The 15183-nt window shown below is 42.1% G+C and overlaps 1 protein-coding gene across 3 annotated transcripts in view; it reads left to right on the top strand.

The window, feature by feature from the left end:
• Nucleotides 1-15183, top strand: part of sox6 (SRY-box transcription factor 6) — a 150126-nt gene that overhangs the window by 30282 nt on the left and 104661 nt on the right. For 2 of the 3 annotated variants that reach the window (XM_019886918.1, XM_019886919.1), the window contains exon 3: nucleotides 1438-1488. The exons of the other annotated variant lie outside the window; for it this stretch is intronic. In XM_019886918.1, the coding sequence (XP_019742477.1) occupies nucleotides 1454-1488 (35 nt within the window). In that variant the 5' untranslated portion in view covers nucleotides 1438-1453. The remainder of the gene's footprint in view (nucleotides 1-1437; nucleotides 1489-15183) is intronic. 3 annotated transcript variants of the gene reach the window in all.

The following is a 15183-nucleotide window of genomic DNA, read 5'->3' as shown; positions in this document are numbered from 1 at the left end:
GTAAATATAATATACATGTTTGAAGGTAATTGCTAAAAACGATTGAGAACTATGTAACGCTCAATTTTGGAGACAGAGTGTTGAACTGTTTTTTTTTTTAACCATTTCAGTTTTCCTAATATTTTGGCCAATGGGCATGAGTTCCCCTTTTCTCACCATGTAAGAACTTTGCTCTCAGATGTGGTTATCCAGCGCAATTGTGAATTACTAAGGACCGGTACACACGATTTTTTTAAGATTTAAGAGACTGTTCATCTGTTAGCGACCCCAGAAAAGAAGGTAAAAAAAAAAATCCTTGTGTGCGGTGTGCTTCGATCATCTCGATACAACACACCGCGCACAGAATGATTCTGGTCTGGAATTGTTCCATAAAATTACAAAATCGCTCCTCAAAAGAAGTCATTGATTAGCAAAATTACTCCTCATAGAAACTTATTCCGAGTCTTGCAACATTGAAATGCATTTACGAACAAAATAATTTAAGACATTTCAAATAAAAGAAAATTACACACACACACACACACACACACACACACACACACACACACACACACACACACAAATAAAAACAAAGTGGTTGTTAGCAGTACTCTCTTTGTAGTGTGTAAAAATTAGAAGCTAGAATTATTTTCACTTTACAGGGACTTGAAGAAATGCATTGGGATGCATTTCCCAAGTCTTATTCTGCATTCTACTGGTTGAGCGGTGCGATAAATTAGCTGTGAGATCCAAAATCTTCTAACTGGGATTGTGTTCCGCCTCTCCACTTGAAGCACTTGGAAGTCGTAATCCTTTTGTAACCAAGCGTAGCACAATAAAAGTGTAGATTGCGTGCACCGATACCAAACTCTGTTGAAAGTCATTTTTAGCGACGCATCTCACGTATTTTGTGGAGAAGGCTTCTGAACGACCCCTGCAAGCGGTGACATCATGACCGCATCCTCCTGCCTCATTGACGCTGCACGCCTCATCTCGGGTCCCTTGTGGCGGGCTCCCAGAAGCCGCAGCACCCTCGCCACACATGGGCTGCAGCTGGACCACCGTTCGCTACTCTGAACAAACTCGAGTCGCGCTGGGATTTGCGGTTCGGTTGCTGGATGTTCATGTATATATCCGTACACAGTTGTGGGAAAGGGCTGTATGGTGATCAGTACGTTATGTGATGCAAACATATCATCAGGCGCTGGGCACAAACCGACGTTGTATGCAAATCTAGTCCCCCGATGCAACAAGGTATAATTAATGATGTCAGTACGTAAAAACGAGCGCATGGACGCATAGCCGTAGTTCTGATTTAATTAAAGACATGCCGTGTTATAAAGAGGAACATGAATGCACTGTGTTTTCCTTCTTCCATTTTATTTTGTCGATTTTCTGTTCCTTGGTGATGACCGTAGTTTCTGAGTGAAAATGGTTCTCTGTGATTTCTCCTGCCAGAACCCCACACGCTGACATGGAAGGCTTTCTTCGTAGCAGCTTTTTACTGAGGTTAGTTTCATTTCCGTTGTTGCCGTTGAGGATCACAGGTTGGGCGAGGGTGGATGTGGGCTACCAGGGGTTAAATTTCTCCACACATTGCTAGCTTCAGACTTTGTCCGGTGTGTGTGTTTGTGTGTGTGAGTGTGTGTGCTTGCTTGCGCGCGCCCGTGTTTGTGTGTATATTTGAACTATGTTAAACGTGGATTGTAACATATTTATCCAAGCCGTGTGTGATGAGTGTGTCCGTGTGGTTGCAGACAGGCATGCTCACCCTGTTAGCCCTGAGTCAGACTGAAAGCACACACCAGCATAAGAGTTCAATGTTGATGGGGTGTCCCCTTTCTTTCCCCTTCACGTCTTAAGGGATCAGCAGATCAGGCTTTCAGGTCTTTACACCGCATGCTTTGGGCCGACCGTTCTCCCCGTCTGCCCTCCCTTCTCTAACCCACCTCATCAAGGCCGCTGCGCTGAGGTCTCTCATCTTTGCCATGCGCTGTACTTTCCTGCGGTGTTCTCTGTTTGTATTCGAACCACCATAAAGCTTTACATTTTTTTTTTGTTTGGCCTGTGATTCTAATTAAAAGAGTGTGCTGTCATTAGACACAGTGGAAGTAAATAAGAGTATTTACCATTGGCTTCTTTTCCGAGTCAACCACCTTCTCCAGGCTCCAGTGTTGCTCCCTAATTAGGGTTGGCTCATTAGAAGCCACAGCAGCAGCATCTGCTTTTCAAAGCCTCTGTCAGCCAAACTTTACTGAAGCTAATGAATCCTCTTTGATTTCTTTTTCAAAAGGTCACTTATTTGATTAAATTAACAGCATTTTCCCCCCCGCTCTGAACAGTTGGGGCCATTTAAAAAGAAAGAACAATTTGATACTATTGCCCTCGCTGGCTAAAACATCATCAAGGCATACAGCCCGAATGACTTTCATGCCCAGAAATGTATATTTTTCATCAAACCAATACAATCATTTTGATGACACCAAATGAAATGTACCTAAAACAGAACCCAAATTGGGACCAAACACTGTCTGTACACTTTTAGGACTCATTTGTTGTTTTGTAAATGTATTATGGCTCCTCTTTAGAGTACAGAGCATCTTTTATTTTCCAGGCACTGCACCAATTTAATCTGTGAGGTGAATCTGTTCTGACTTGACAGGAGTTATTCAGGCAGACATGAGGCCATGTTTTTGAGAGCCGGCATGACTACACCCACTTCTATTTCTTTTGAGTAATGCTGCAAAGTGGATAACAGTGTTTATAACTTCTGTAAGTAATTGTACAGTGGGGGTGGGGGTGGGGGGTGTGGTGCTCTTGAAGAGACAATTGTGAAATGTAATAGGGGGAGAAAGGACCTCTGACTTTTTTCCTTTTATCTCATAACTACGAGAAGACACAGCGATTATTCAAAGTAAACACATTATTCCTGTCCTGATCTACATCCTTCTCTGTTGAAGGAGAGGCGTCAGTCGAAGGATATTGCACGCACTCTGGCGGGGGATTAGCCAACAATCAGATCACGATTAAGGGCAGGTTTTGCTACAGGGTGAACCTATTTGCTTGGATTGCACTTCAGTGCACTACAGTGTGTCCTGGACTGAGCACCGTGCTTTGGCGTGGGTGCGATCAGGGGAAAAAAAAGGATAGAGGTGGAGGGATGTGGCATTTAAGACATTCCTCAAGTGAAAAATCCCAGCATCTTTTCTGAAGCAAACGAATTAGGTCAAAGGAAGCTTTGTGGGTGCTCATCTCTGCAGCGTACTTCATTTGATGATTGGGTAAAGTTTGTTTCTTACACGTAGAAAGTCATCATTTTGACTCCAAGTGAATCATTTTGTGACAAACTGAATCTGAGCCCATTGTGAAAAAACATATCGAAGTCAAGAGATCCCGTGGAGGAATCCAAACTTCCTGTTAAGGTAAAGTCTGATGAAACCAATGTCGGTCAGATTCTATTTTCCTGTTCTCTAAAACAAAGTGACACAACTCACAAGACTATGATTCACTGTTATGGTTTTCTTTTTACAACCATTTTCTGTACTGTAAGTTGTGAGTGCAGTCATTTTGTGAAAACGAAACTGTGAAAGAAAGACTGACGGAAGACTAACAGAGATATGAACAGACAGAGAGAGAGAGAGAGAGAGAGAGAGAGAGAGAGAGAGAGAGAGAGAGAGAAGGGAAGGTAAGCAAAGAGAGCGAGCAAGGAAAGAGATGTCTTCAGTGTCTGTCTACTCCCTGTGGGCTGGACCCCCAAATCCACCCCCCACCCCCCTCCGCATTTCTGCCATTATTTGATGTAATGAAAGGAGAAAGTGTGTAACACTGAGATTGTTAATTAATTTAGTCTAACAAGATGAAGATAAATGAAACCCACTGAAGGTTGACTAGGCTAAGGGGCCCACTTAGCATTCCTCCTGCTCTCCAGCACTGTCTCTCTCAGTGGCTCACAATTGTGCAGCGCTAATAGTGAAGCGCTGTGCTTGTTACTACTCTCACCCCACAGGCAGTGGATCTAGAAAGTCTACACACCCCTGTTCAAATGCCAGGTTTTGTTCCGTGAAAAAAATGAAACCAATTTAAGATAATTTCCACCATAAGAGTGACCAATAATGTGTATAGTTCATTAAAAAGATATATAAAAAGACAATCTTGTGATACAAATGTGCACAATCTCTAATAACTTGGGATGTGGCTGCATTCAAAATGGACTAATCACATTTGAACTCATGTTGGATGAGATTCAGCACTGGCCACCATTTAAATGCTCTCATGTTAACTGTAAATAAAGTTCAGATGATCTAGTAGGCTTTTCACTTTTGGTGCTGGCATTTATTTGGTCATGAGCAGTTTTGCGTTATTGCTAAATCTTCTTATCTTTTGAAATTATGACCTTTAAGTCCAAGTTAACTTGCATCTGGCCAAAAGCACATTTTCCCATGTAAATTTGGGAGATCTTATTTCTGTATTTATTTGTAGAGAAGGCTTGCCACCTTACCCCATGGCCCAAACATATGAAAAAGATGGCAGATTGTTGTCATGTGTTCTAAACAGGCAGACCTTGCCAGACGTTTCTATTGCTCAATTTTGCTGTCACCCTCTTGGCAGCCTCCCCAACGCAGTATTCTTCTCGTCTTTTCGTCAATTTTGGAGGAACGTATAGTTCTTGGTGATCTCACTATATTTTCTCCACTTGATGATGACTGTCACGGTGTTCCGCGGTGTATTTAATGCCTTGAAAATTCCTTTGACTGACTGATTCCTTTAAACAATAAGATCCATCTAATGCTGTGGAAGCTCTCTGCAGACCATGGTTTGTGTTGTAAAACATGACAACAAAAATGTCAGCAAAGGCCACTTGAACAGCTGAACTTTATTTGGGGTTAATCAGGGGCACTTAGATTGGGCCATTTTGTAATGATTTATCTCGGTCTCAGTTTTTCTATATCGTGAACCTGGCGTTTAAACAGGGGTGTGTAGACTTGTGTGTGTGTATAAATACATAGCCATTTATCTTTGTCTTCATTCCCAAAAGGGGTTTGGCCAGATTTGCAATGGGGCATAGATTAGCAATTATCTAATGCACTGATGTTGACATGTTCAATAAAACTCAACTGACATGCCCGATTAGTGAATTAGTCATTTGACTTCTTCAGTGTATGTGCAGAACCGCTTGTCAAATGTAACAATATGTGATTTTGTCAGGCACATCCACTCATATAGACAACCGCTTTACAGCAGTATGCATTTACCCCCCAAATTGGTGAGGTAAATGAGCATTCTGTCAGAAAATGCGGCCCTCCACACATTTGAGCGCCAAAATAAAAGGTTTTTCTCTATGAAGCCAGACCGTTGACATGCATGAGATTATCTGCAGAGTCTATCGGGGGCCTTTCTTTCTGAGCGGACTCATTGTGCAGGATCTTCATGACAGCACAGGCCAATCATTATCACTCCCATTCCTCAGTCCCGTTGTTCTCAAGTCCTTAACAATGGCTTGTTGATTGTATGGAAAGCATCAGGACAACTATATCTTCTGTTTTGCTGGCAGACCGTCGCTTCAAAGTGCAATAGTTGATAATGGGCCTCATTATTGTTATTCTTGTGGCCGGCCTCAGGAGAAACAAACGGCGCATCACGGTTTACTGAAAGGTCGATCAGCTCGTCACAAAGATTTCAAGCCAAAAGAATCATGGCTGATTAAATGCGAGCAAGTGTTCTTGTTTGTGACTTAAAAGGTATCACATTTTTAACAACAACGTGGGATTTAGGCCAATTAGGCTCTTCAGTGCAAGGTGTTAATCAAGATCACTGCTGGACAGAAGAGCGCACAGGTCATTATGGTCCCCATAGGATGATAGAGATTGAACCAAATTAAAAATGATTTGGCTGTTTCAATTTTTTTTCTGGCAGATATTTTACATTAAAGGTTAATCGCCACGTAGTGGAAGAGCATTTGATTGTTATGCCTGTCACTATATGTTGCTGGCATAGCTAGCTGAACAATAAATGAATAATTGTCAGACCGAAGTCAGATTTCACAATTTCCCTTGGCAAGCCTGACAATCTCTCATGGGGTGCTCGTTCACTTGAAGAATAAAACCCGCAAATTCAGCCCATTTATACAAATATACAAAAAATACAGGAATAACGATACCTTCTAGCTAACTAACCTCTTCCACTGTTGCCCCCATAGTCTTAAAATGTAACTCCACCTTCTTTTAATGCAAGGCACAACAACTGGCAACTGCTCTGGTTCCTTTTCATTTCCGCACACTCATTCCCACCCCCTTTCCTTTGACTGGCTCACAGTAATCTCAGTACATGTAAGTGTTGAGCAGCATTGTTGGTTCCAACGCCAAAATGGTCCTCTGACTTTTAGTCACCATTTTCAGGAGTGCTAAGAGAAGCTGAGCACAAAACCGCAACACAGATAGCATGTGTGTCAATGCAGTTTGTGTTGGGCTCAGGCGACATCGGAGGCTCTATGTTTGAGCCACTATAAATCAGACTTCAACGGTATTGGAAAAGGACCGCCGATAAATCGCTATTTGTTGTTGTTGAGTTATTGACTCAAGTACTTTAACTCGCCAACAGTGCCATAGTGACATTTTTCAACCACCACCGTTTTAACTTAAAAAAATCTGTTGCTGCAGCAGTGTTGCAATGCCTGCTCATGATATCATTTTTAAATGGCCTTTGCTTTGGAACAGCTTTCTCAAGCCATACTAAAAATGACGGGGAGTTGCTTCTCCGAACGTGAACGCTCCCCAGCTATAATGAGCTCCCGAGGAACAGAATCTGTTTCTCTTTGAGTTTTATGTCCCTTATTACAGCTGCAATACGTCTGCTCGCATTAAGCTAATTTATGGCTGAGGCCAGCGCAACAGCAGTATAGGTTAATGAATTTGATATTACTAATTAAATGTTACTGAAGGATGAATATGAGTCCTGTGGTCGGGCGGCAATAGCAGGGGAAGGTGGTGATGAGCAGAATGGGACGGAGGACTTTTTTTTTTTTTTTTTGCACTTTCACTTTGCTCCTGTCAGACAATGAGCAAAACCTGAGATGCGAATGGGAAGGCAGCCTAGAAGTGGAGGTGAAGTGGAGGACAGACGCAGTGCCCTCACATGCTCTCCTTATTAAATGCCATAACGATCGTTTTTATTTTCTTTGTATGGACATGGCAATACAGGATTTGAAGTACTGCACGTATAGGCAAGACGTATTCTTTGACTGAAAACAAGAATTTTGAGGGCAACAGTGTGGAATATTGAGCGATTATTGAATTCCGACACAAGCTCTCCACTCAGTGTATTGAGGAAAAAATTATGACTGAATTTCAAATATATTCCCTAAACTGTAAAAAAAAAAAAAAAAACAAGTCTGTACATCAACAACATATAGAACGTTTTCAAATCTATAAGATGCCTGCACAAATTCATTTCACATTTTGGCTGACACTCACTTCATCACAAGGACCAATTTTTTTGGTTCCCTAGAATTTAATGAGGATGTTATATTCCACATGGCATCTCTTTTTTGGTGGATTAGTGCCTCTCTCTATTTTTTTTTTAAATCAGGAATTGCTAATGGCTCATAATAAACATGTAGTTACAAGCTTACTTTTCATACTTGGTGAAATATCAGATTTTCTTTGTGAGAGCCTTAGCATTCAATTTAGATTTCAATTATCATGTTAGTTTAGTGATTAGACTTTAGTCCTCCAGGAATCAGACCTCTCAGCTCCACTCTATTCCACTTCCCCTGCAATCACATCCCCTTGATGAATTGCGCATATAATTACGGAGGTTATTGAATATGCAGATCACTGCTGACTCTTCTTGTGTGGTTCATATTGCATCAACTCTAACTATATCAAACAAGGCTTTTTTTTGGGGAGGGGGGTTGAAAAGTTACACTAATAATGAGAAGGACCCTCTGTCAGCTCAAATATGAGATCATTAGAATGTTTAAACTCATTGGTGTGACTGCGGTTTTTTGTGTGCTGTTGGACAAGAGTCAGGTCGAAGCAGATACTTGGCACCATGCAACCAGGTGTGCCATTACAAGCAGTCGGAGTGGCCGGCCAGCCCGTGTCCAAGGTGTTTATGAATCTGTCCAACATGAGGTATTCCTTCCATGTTACAGTATGTTGCTGCCATGGTCTTACAGCCTTTACTGCGATGCAATTCTCAGGAGCGGCTAGAGCAGCACTTTGCAGGCAGGCACACCCACGGGAGGGGGGATGGGAAATTCTGAATCTCATGATAACTTCCTGTCATCATGACAATTTTAACAAATATGACAAAAAGTGTTCCCCTTTTATTAAGGTAGATAACATTTTGCAACCTCTTAATTTTTTTTTTAAAGACCAAACCATTGTTTGTGGATTTGTTACATGCTCAAGAATGTGTGAAAGATGCAGCTGTTACACCCCACTTGAGTAGAAAGCAAATAGACAGACGCATGGTTCAGGCTTGTGTGTGATGGTGCAGAGCAAAAAACACTGTCAAACAAGTTGAATCCCTATCCCCTTATCAAATATTTGTCTGGCCTTCACTCTCTATTTGCCTTCTGTTTGGTGTGTGTTTCTTCAAAAAGATTGATTATGGCCACTATGGTATTTTGACCACGGCATTGGTTATTTTGGACTAACTTTGGATATTAGACAGTCATTGTTGAAATCACTTTTAAAAGAATTATTTTCCAGTGACTGAAACACAATACAAGCCGTATTTTGATCTGCTACTTCTTTGTCTAAATGAAAGGCCCCCCTGCTGAAATTAAGGAATTCACTTTGACATGACCAGATTATTTCCTCGCTCGCGGGCCCGGCGAGTGGAGCGAAGGGAGTTACAGCTCTGCACTCGTGCAGTGCTGTGCTGAGGCTGAGCATAATGATTGCGGTGGCATGGAACCACAACAGAAGTGGCCGGGGCGAGAGGCTGCCCAGGAATCACAGGCTCCATGCATCCTGCCCAACCACACACAAATGGTGCTGCAGCACACTTGTGGCTTTTTAAGAAAGTAATTGACTTAATTATTTCTGTTCTATGTCTGCCCCCCCTGTGATTTACAGTGTTTACTGAAAAGCAAGTCTTTGACAGGTATTGGGCGTCTCTTGTCCACATGTCCAAAGGTTCTCCCCCAGATGTCCCCCCCCCCCCCAAATATTAACATCAGGATGATGGATGAGCAAAGATACTGTTTCTTTATTAAATAATGAACACACAAAACGATGAACAAAAAGCAAGCATTTAAGAACTGCTGACAAACCGGCATCACAATTTTTCTCATGTAAGAGATTCCTACTTCAAATATTTTATTTGCATCTTCTTTCTTCTTGTTTATATTCTTTTTGCATGCCATAAGTGTTGGGTTTGTTTAATTTTGGAGTTGGTGTCTGACGCGCCAGTGGGAAGCCCCATTTGGGAGATTCTGAAATCCCGACGTCATTGTAGTGTCTACAGTTGTGTCATTGATATGGACCAAATCAGCCATCTCTCGGGGGGCCTCCTACTAGTCACCGGCCGGGAACAGTTTGTCAGCGAAGCCTATGTGAGGGATTGCCATTGCAGTTTCTGAAGCAGTGCCAGTGTTTTGTCATCGATAATGGCCAATGTCAGTTGTCTCTCTGGGTCCCATTTCGAAGAATAAGGCCCTTACTGTACAGGGATGTGTTCTATATTGCTGGAAACATGCAGTGGGCAGATCAAAAATAGTCTAAGTCATTGGCTCCCAACCTAAGGTGCTGTGGTGTGAAAATTATCCACTTCTACTAAATCTATGTTCATCTATCTGTTACAGTGACGAATACTGACAAGCAGAACAAATGAATGCTCTTCCATTAGGTGGCAGAAGGTGCAATAAATCTTTGTATCCACCACTTGATAATTAGGCATCCAACCGAATAATTCATTGCCTCCTGCGAGTATTTCAGCTTGTGTTCAATTAAATAGGCTCCCGTTTCACACTGCGTAATTCATATGTTATTCATACTTTATATCACATTCTCGTTTGTTGGCGTGCCGTGAGGTTTTTCAAAAGTAAAATGAGTGCCTTCGCTCAAGAAAGGTTGGGAAACAAAAGTAGTCAGACACAAAGTTCGTGGCAGACTGATGAGACATTTTGTGTTTCGGTCAGCGTCTGAGCCGCTACAGCGCCCACTTCCCTGGAGTGCTGAGAACATTTTTCTATTCAACCATGACTGTCAGCCCGTTGATTTTTACGACCAGTATGTTTCACATTCATTTACTCAACTTTTCTCTGTGCTGACCCGTGAATCCCAGCACTGGTTAAAAAGCACTTCATTCATGTCTTCTGTCAACCAAATTTTGGGGCAATTACTAGGATCAGTGGGTCGACCTAGGTTTTTTTTAATTTTTTTTTTTTTTTTTTTTTTTTTATCAGTTGTCAATCACTTGAGGTAACTTTTAACCACCTCCAAACAGAGCTTCATCTAGTCCTTAACATTTGCTCCATTTCTTTCCTGTCCAACCTGTCAAAACGCCACACACTGTTGACCATGCTTTCTATTCAATGTGGGCAAATGAATTGGTTTCTGTGGCTTAAATCAGCAATCAGTGTCAGTTTCCCAAAAATAATAAGGCTTAATCATAAATCTTTGAGGAGTGGCTCGCCTGATCTTTCTTTGTCATGGCTTTCTGGTGGAGCAAATGAATTACCTCGTTTTGATTTTCCAATTGACGTGTCACATAAAACTTGGCTACTCCACCCCCAACCACTATTCCATCTCAGACACAGGCTCCAAAATGGAAAAAATAGAGAACAGACACTTTGCGCTCAAGTAATTTTTCTAAGAATTACAATGAGTTGTCCTACTCTTAGAGACAAGTTTTCCTCCTGACCCATTGATACAAATATAGTTATCCCCCTTCCATTGCAAGGGGTTACGTTCCAGACCACCCCCGCAAGAAATGAAATTCGCGATACTCCCTAAGGATGTTTTTATAGCACTACCGTTGAGCTAAGAGGAGCTGAGGCATCTCAATGAACAGTATTTTACACTGTCTCAGGGTGGCCAAGGAGGGCACATCAGAAAAAGCAGCTCATTGGCTATTTGACTGATGTAGTGTGACAAAAGCTGTTTAATTTTTTGGCATTCTCTTTAATTATGTCATTACTTTGATTTTTAGGGTGAAGGCTGGAACGGATTAGTTGCATTTCCATTCACTTCAATGGGAAATGACAATTTGAGACACGAGTGTTTTGAGTTGTGAGCGTGGTCGTGGAACAAATTTGTATCTCAAGGCAGCACTGCACTTTTATGAGTCACTCTGAACCAAAATAAAATATTTTTATGTCAGGAGAGACTGGGTTTGTTGCTTTGCTCAAAGGAACTTTGACCTATAGATTTAAAATCCAGTGCTTCAATCCCTCGTCATATCCCGCCTTTCCTGTGATTATGGGATGACAATGACAGCAAGCACACTTGCTTTTCCCTTCACTAGCCCATGCAAATGTTCCTGTTACTTAACCAAGACTGGTAGGGACTGGGGCACTGTGCGTTTGTTCACACTGCAGATGTCCGCGCCATTGGCATTTCTACTAACCTCACTCACTGTGCCAATGATGACCTCATGGTGGTAAGACTAAAAACCGGGTCCCACAGTTCCCCTCACATACTCTTCTTCATTCAAAATAACTTATTGTCATTGAGCATTTGACTGTGTTATTCACCCAAAGGGCCCATTTTTTATGTTTCCCAAAACACCAATCCTATTGGTGTTTTGATGCCGCCTTTACAACAATTGGGCTTCTCTTTGGATGGTTCTGCCAATCCTTGGCCACCCCCGCTTCACTCCTCAACTCACTTCTCTGGCAACTGTATGAGATGTTACGCTGGATTTGTTGAAGGGCAGCCATTTGAAGCAAACTTTGCAGAGCACAGAAGAAGTTATCTTTATAAATGACAGAGTGGACATGGCTTGAATGGCGCTTTGTTTACGGTTGTACAAAAAGGGGGCCCCGCTCTATATTTCATCTGTCACCGTTGCCTTTCTTTCCCCCAACAATGCCCGATTGTTGCCATGAAAATTTCACATTTCGCAAACAGGAGATTTCTGTATTATTATGCTGCTGCCAAATTCCGATCTCTGTTTTCCTTCTCCTGTTCACAAAGGGCTCATAACTTACTGTCAACCGTGGAAAGCCACAAAGCTCCACTGTTGCTCGGCAAATGGGCTTGTGTTGGTGGATGGCCTGACTTGCTGTGAGCTTTGCTTAAGTGCGGCAGCAACACAAGACCCTTTGGGAACGTCAGCGCCCAGCAGGTTTTGTGAAAAAAAATGAAGGAAGAAAGACAGAGAAGAAGAAAGAGGGCATTTCTTGTCTCTGTCTTTAGTTTTCCGCCAAACAGTTTAGTTTTTATAGCTAAACATTGTACAGTCAGTGCACAAGGTGAACTTGTATGTATCCCGAGGAACTGAGAGTTGTGCCATCCAACTCGGAGAGAGTTTCCTGGGATCAGAAAAGGGGCCACGGGCACACGGGAGGAGGTAGTGGAGGGGAGGGCGTGGAGGGATTTAGTGTGTGAGTGCTCATCGACCCTTCCTGAGGAGTCAGACAGGAACACTTAAGCACTCTCACACCTGCGTGTGGCTTTGCCTCGCACGGCGCAAGGACACCAACCACGCAGTCATGGCAGCTGCACAAGTGTTTAAAGTGAGCGACGAGGCGCTTCCTCTTGCGGCATATTATTGCAAATAATTTATCCTGCAAAATCATTATCAATACACGGCTCGATATGTAAAGTGGGCACTTCAGGTGGCTTGCATAATTTGCTCAAGCCGGCTGTCGTTTGGGTTCCAGCAATGTGGTAACGGTGGCCATGTCTAATAGAGAGGCTATCAGGAGAGCGTGTGAAGTGGGGATGAAGTACACATGTAATTGAGTTGACTTTTTGCAGGCGAAGGTCAAGAATAATGGAGGAACAATTTTACCAAATTAATTTGGACAACTCTCCAGCCACTCCACCGCAGTACTGTAGTTGGAAAAATCCGGATCTTCCCGACCATTTACTTTATTTGAATACCATTATCTTTAATTACATTGTCAGCTGAGGTATAACACATTCTAACACACTGCGGAGAAAAGGACAAAATGTTTTTGTTTTTTTTCTCAAAGCTCCCCTGTTGGAATTCCTCACCGTGTGTACATCTGCCAATCGGCGAATGAGCGTGTGCGGTTTACAGCCTTTTATTACGAGTTGATTATGTACCCAGAAAGCTGGCGGCTGCACAGCATGGCACAATCACAATGGAGGGTGATAATTTAATTGTGCTAAACGGTGGCTTCCGTGTCAATGCTCCTCCAGCTGGGAGCTGTCAGGTAGTAATATCTCATTATGGCAGGTGAAGAACCCCGAGGAACCCTACCACGACACCTGTTAGAACAGGAGGAACCCCTGGAGGCAAACGAGCAGATGATTTTGCTCAACTCATGCACACCAACACATACGCACGCGCCCGCCTCTGTGAATTCCCAAATTCATCAGCTCATAAACTGTATTCCAAATGTTTATACAATTAGGCATTGTATTTTCTTTACATGGTACTTCAAGTAATTAAACATTAAAATCGCAGCCCTTGTGGGTGATTAATGGCTTGACAACTACATTGTACACTAAAACTGACTGATTTATAGATCACCTTGGTTAATTAGAAGCCTGCATGAAGCCAGAAAGTTCAGTTGATTTATTTACTGTGTGATAATATGTGTTTACAAGTTGGCGTGTAACTTGTGACTTTGCGATGCATCTTTACACGGCACATCTTGTTAGTCAGTTATTAGGGACTAGGGCTTCAACAACGTGCAATTTGTTCCTATAGTCGACTGTAATGTGATGAAAGTGGAGTCATAGGTGATCAATTGATGATGTCATTGATGTGTTTCTTTTCAGCCTGGTGTAGTAGTCTTCATTCTTTTTTGGAACATGGACCAGTTTCTCACAAAGATCTATTTTCATGGACGGGCATTGGAACAAATAAAAACAAATGATTCAAAATTACTCACCAACTCGCTGAATCTAGTTGTTGTAATTACGGTGAGCCCTGCATGTGTTATCCCTTCAAGAGCCGCCCAATCGCATCTTGTCTTTCAAAACTGCATGTTGAAAGACCTCCATAAAAGATCCACTTTTTTTTCTTTTTCACTGTTTCTATTTCAGGTTTTGTATTTTTTTTTAATCTGCATTTTTTTTTTTTTTTTTTTTTTTTGCAAGTTTGACATTGTTTTGGGAACATACGTCCACACTGCACAGTAATTCTACACAGTGTCGTAAAGCAAGAAACACACATTTTATGATGTTGGTGTGTGTTACGGCTTAAAACTTTTGTAAAGTTTTTGGGAGCACACAGTTATTGTCTGAGCATTAGTGGACATAACATTTTGCCTTCGCAATTCGTGCTGCTGTTTTGAATAAATATTTTAAGACTCGCCGGAAAAGCTGAAGCTAGCTTGGCTAAACCGTTAATTCCAACCAGAACCATCTTATTTTCCTTCTCTCGAATCAGGTTGGCTCGACATTTTGCCGCCAACAACAGGCCAATTGAAAGTCCCCTATAAATTTGCTGATGGTCCAACGAGATGCCAAACGCGATTAGCAATTGGTCAACTTAAAGCTTCAAACATCGAGGTGGAGTAATAAAGTCCATTTGTTGACTCGTCGGTTCAACCCTTAAGTAAAATGTGTTCACTGCATTTAACCCATCCACATTCTCATGCATGCACCTACACAGGAAGGCCAAAATTGACCGCTATATCCATCTGAAGGTTATTTCTTTTTCAGACATCTATAATTCAGTCTAATTTGATCCGTTTTAACCCTTGCATTCTTTCCCTTGTGGGGTCTTGTGATCAAAACCAAGCTGTTCAGGACACTCACAATGCTTATGGGATGGACGTGGTTCTTGGAATCTGTTGATGAGTTACTTGTCACCAGTGTCAACAAAAGGTTAATGGCATGACCAGGCAATCACAGCTGGTGAAATTCAGTCGGCCTCTTTCACCATGAAAGAGCGGCTAGCTAAGGACAGTTTTGCCCCGCAAGTCAAAAGAGCGCATAGATGAGTGCTGTGCGACACCCTCTGTAATACTTTGCAATTAAGCAGAGGTTGTTATGCTGAAACATTATCACAAGGAGCAATTTATGAGTCAAAGCATTCCAGGCGATATATATA

The sequence above is a fragment of the Hippocampus comes genome, unplaced genomic scaffold (genome assembly GCF_001891065.2).
Source record: "Hippocampus comes isolate QL1 unplaced genomic scaffold, H_comes_QL1_v1.1 scaffold261, whole genome shotgun sequence".
Lineage (NCBI taxonomy): Eukaryota > Metazoa > Chordata > Actinopteri > Syngnathiformes > Syngnathidae > Hippocampus > Hippocampus comes.
This window is presented reverse-complemented; position numbering and strand designations above follow the sequence as displayed.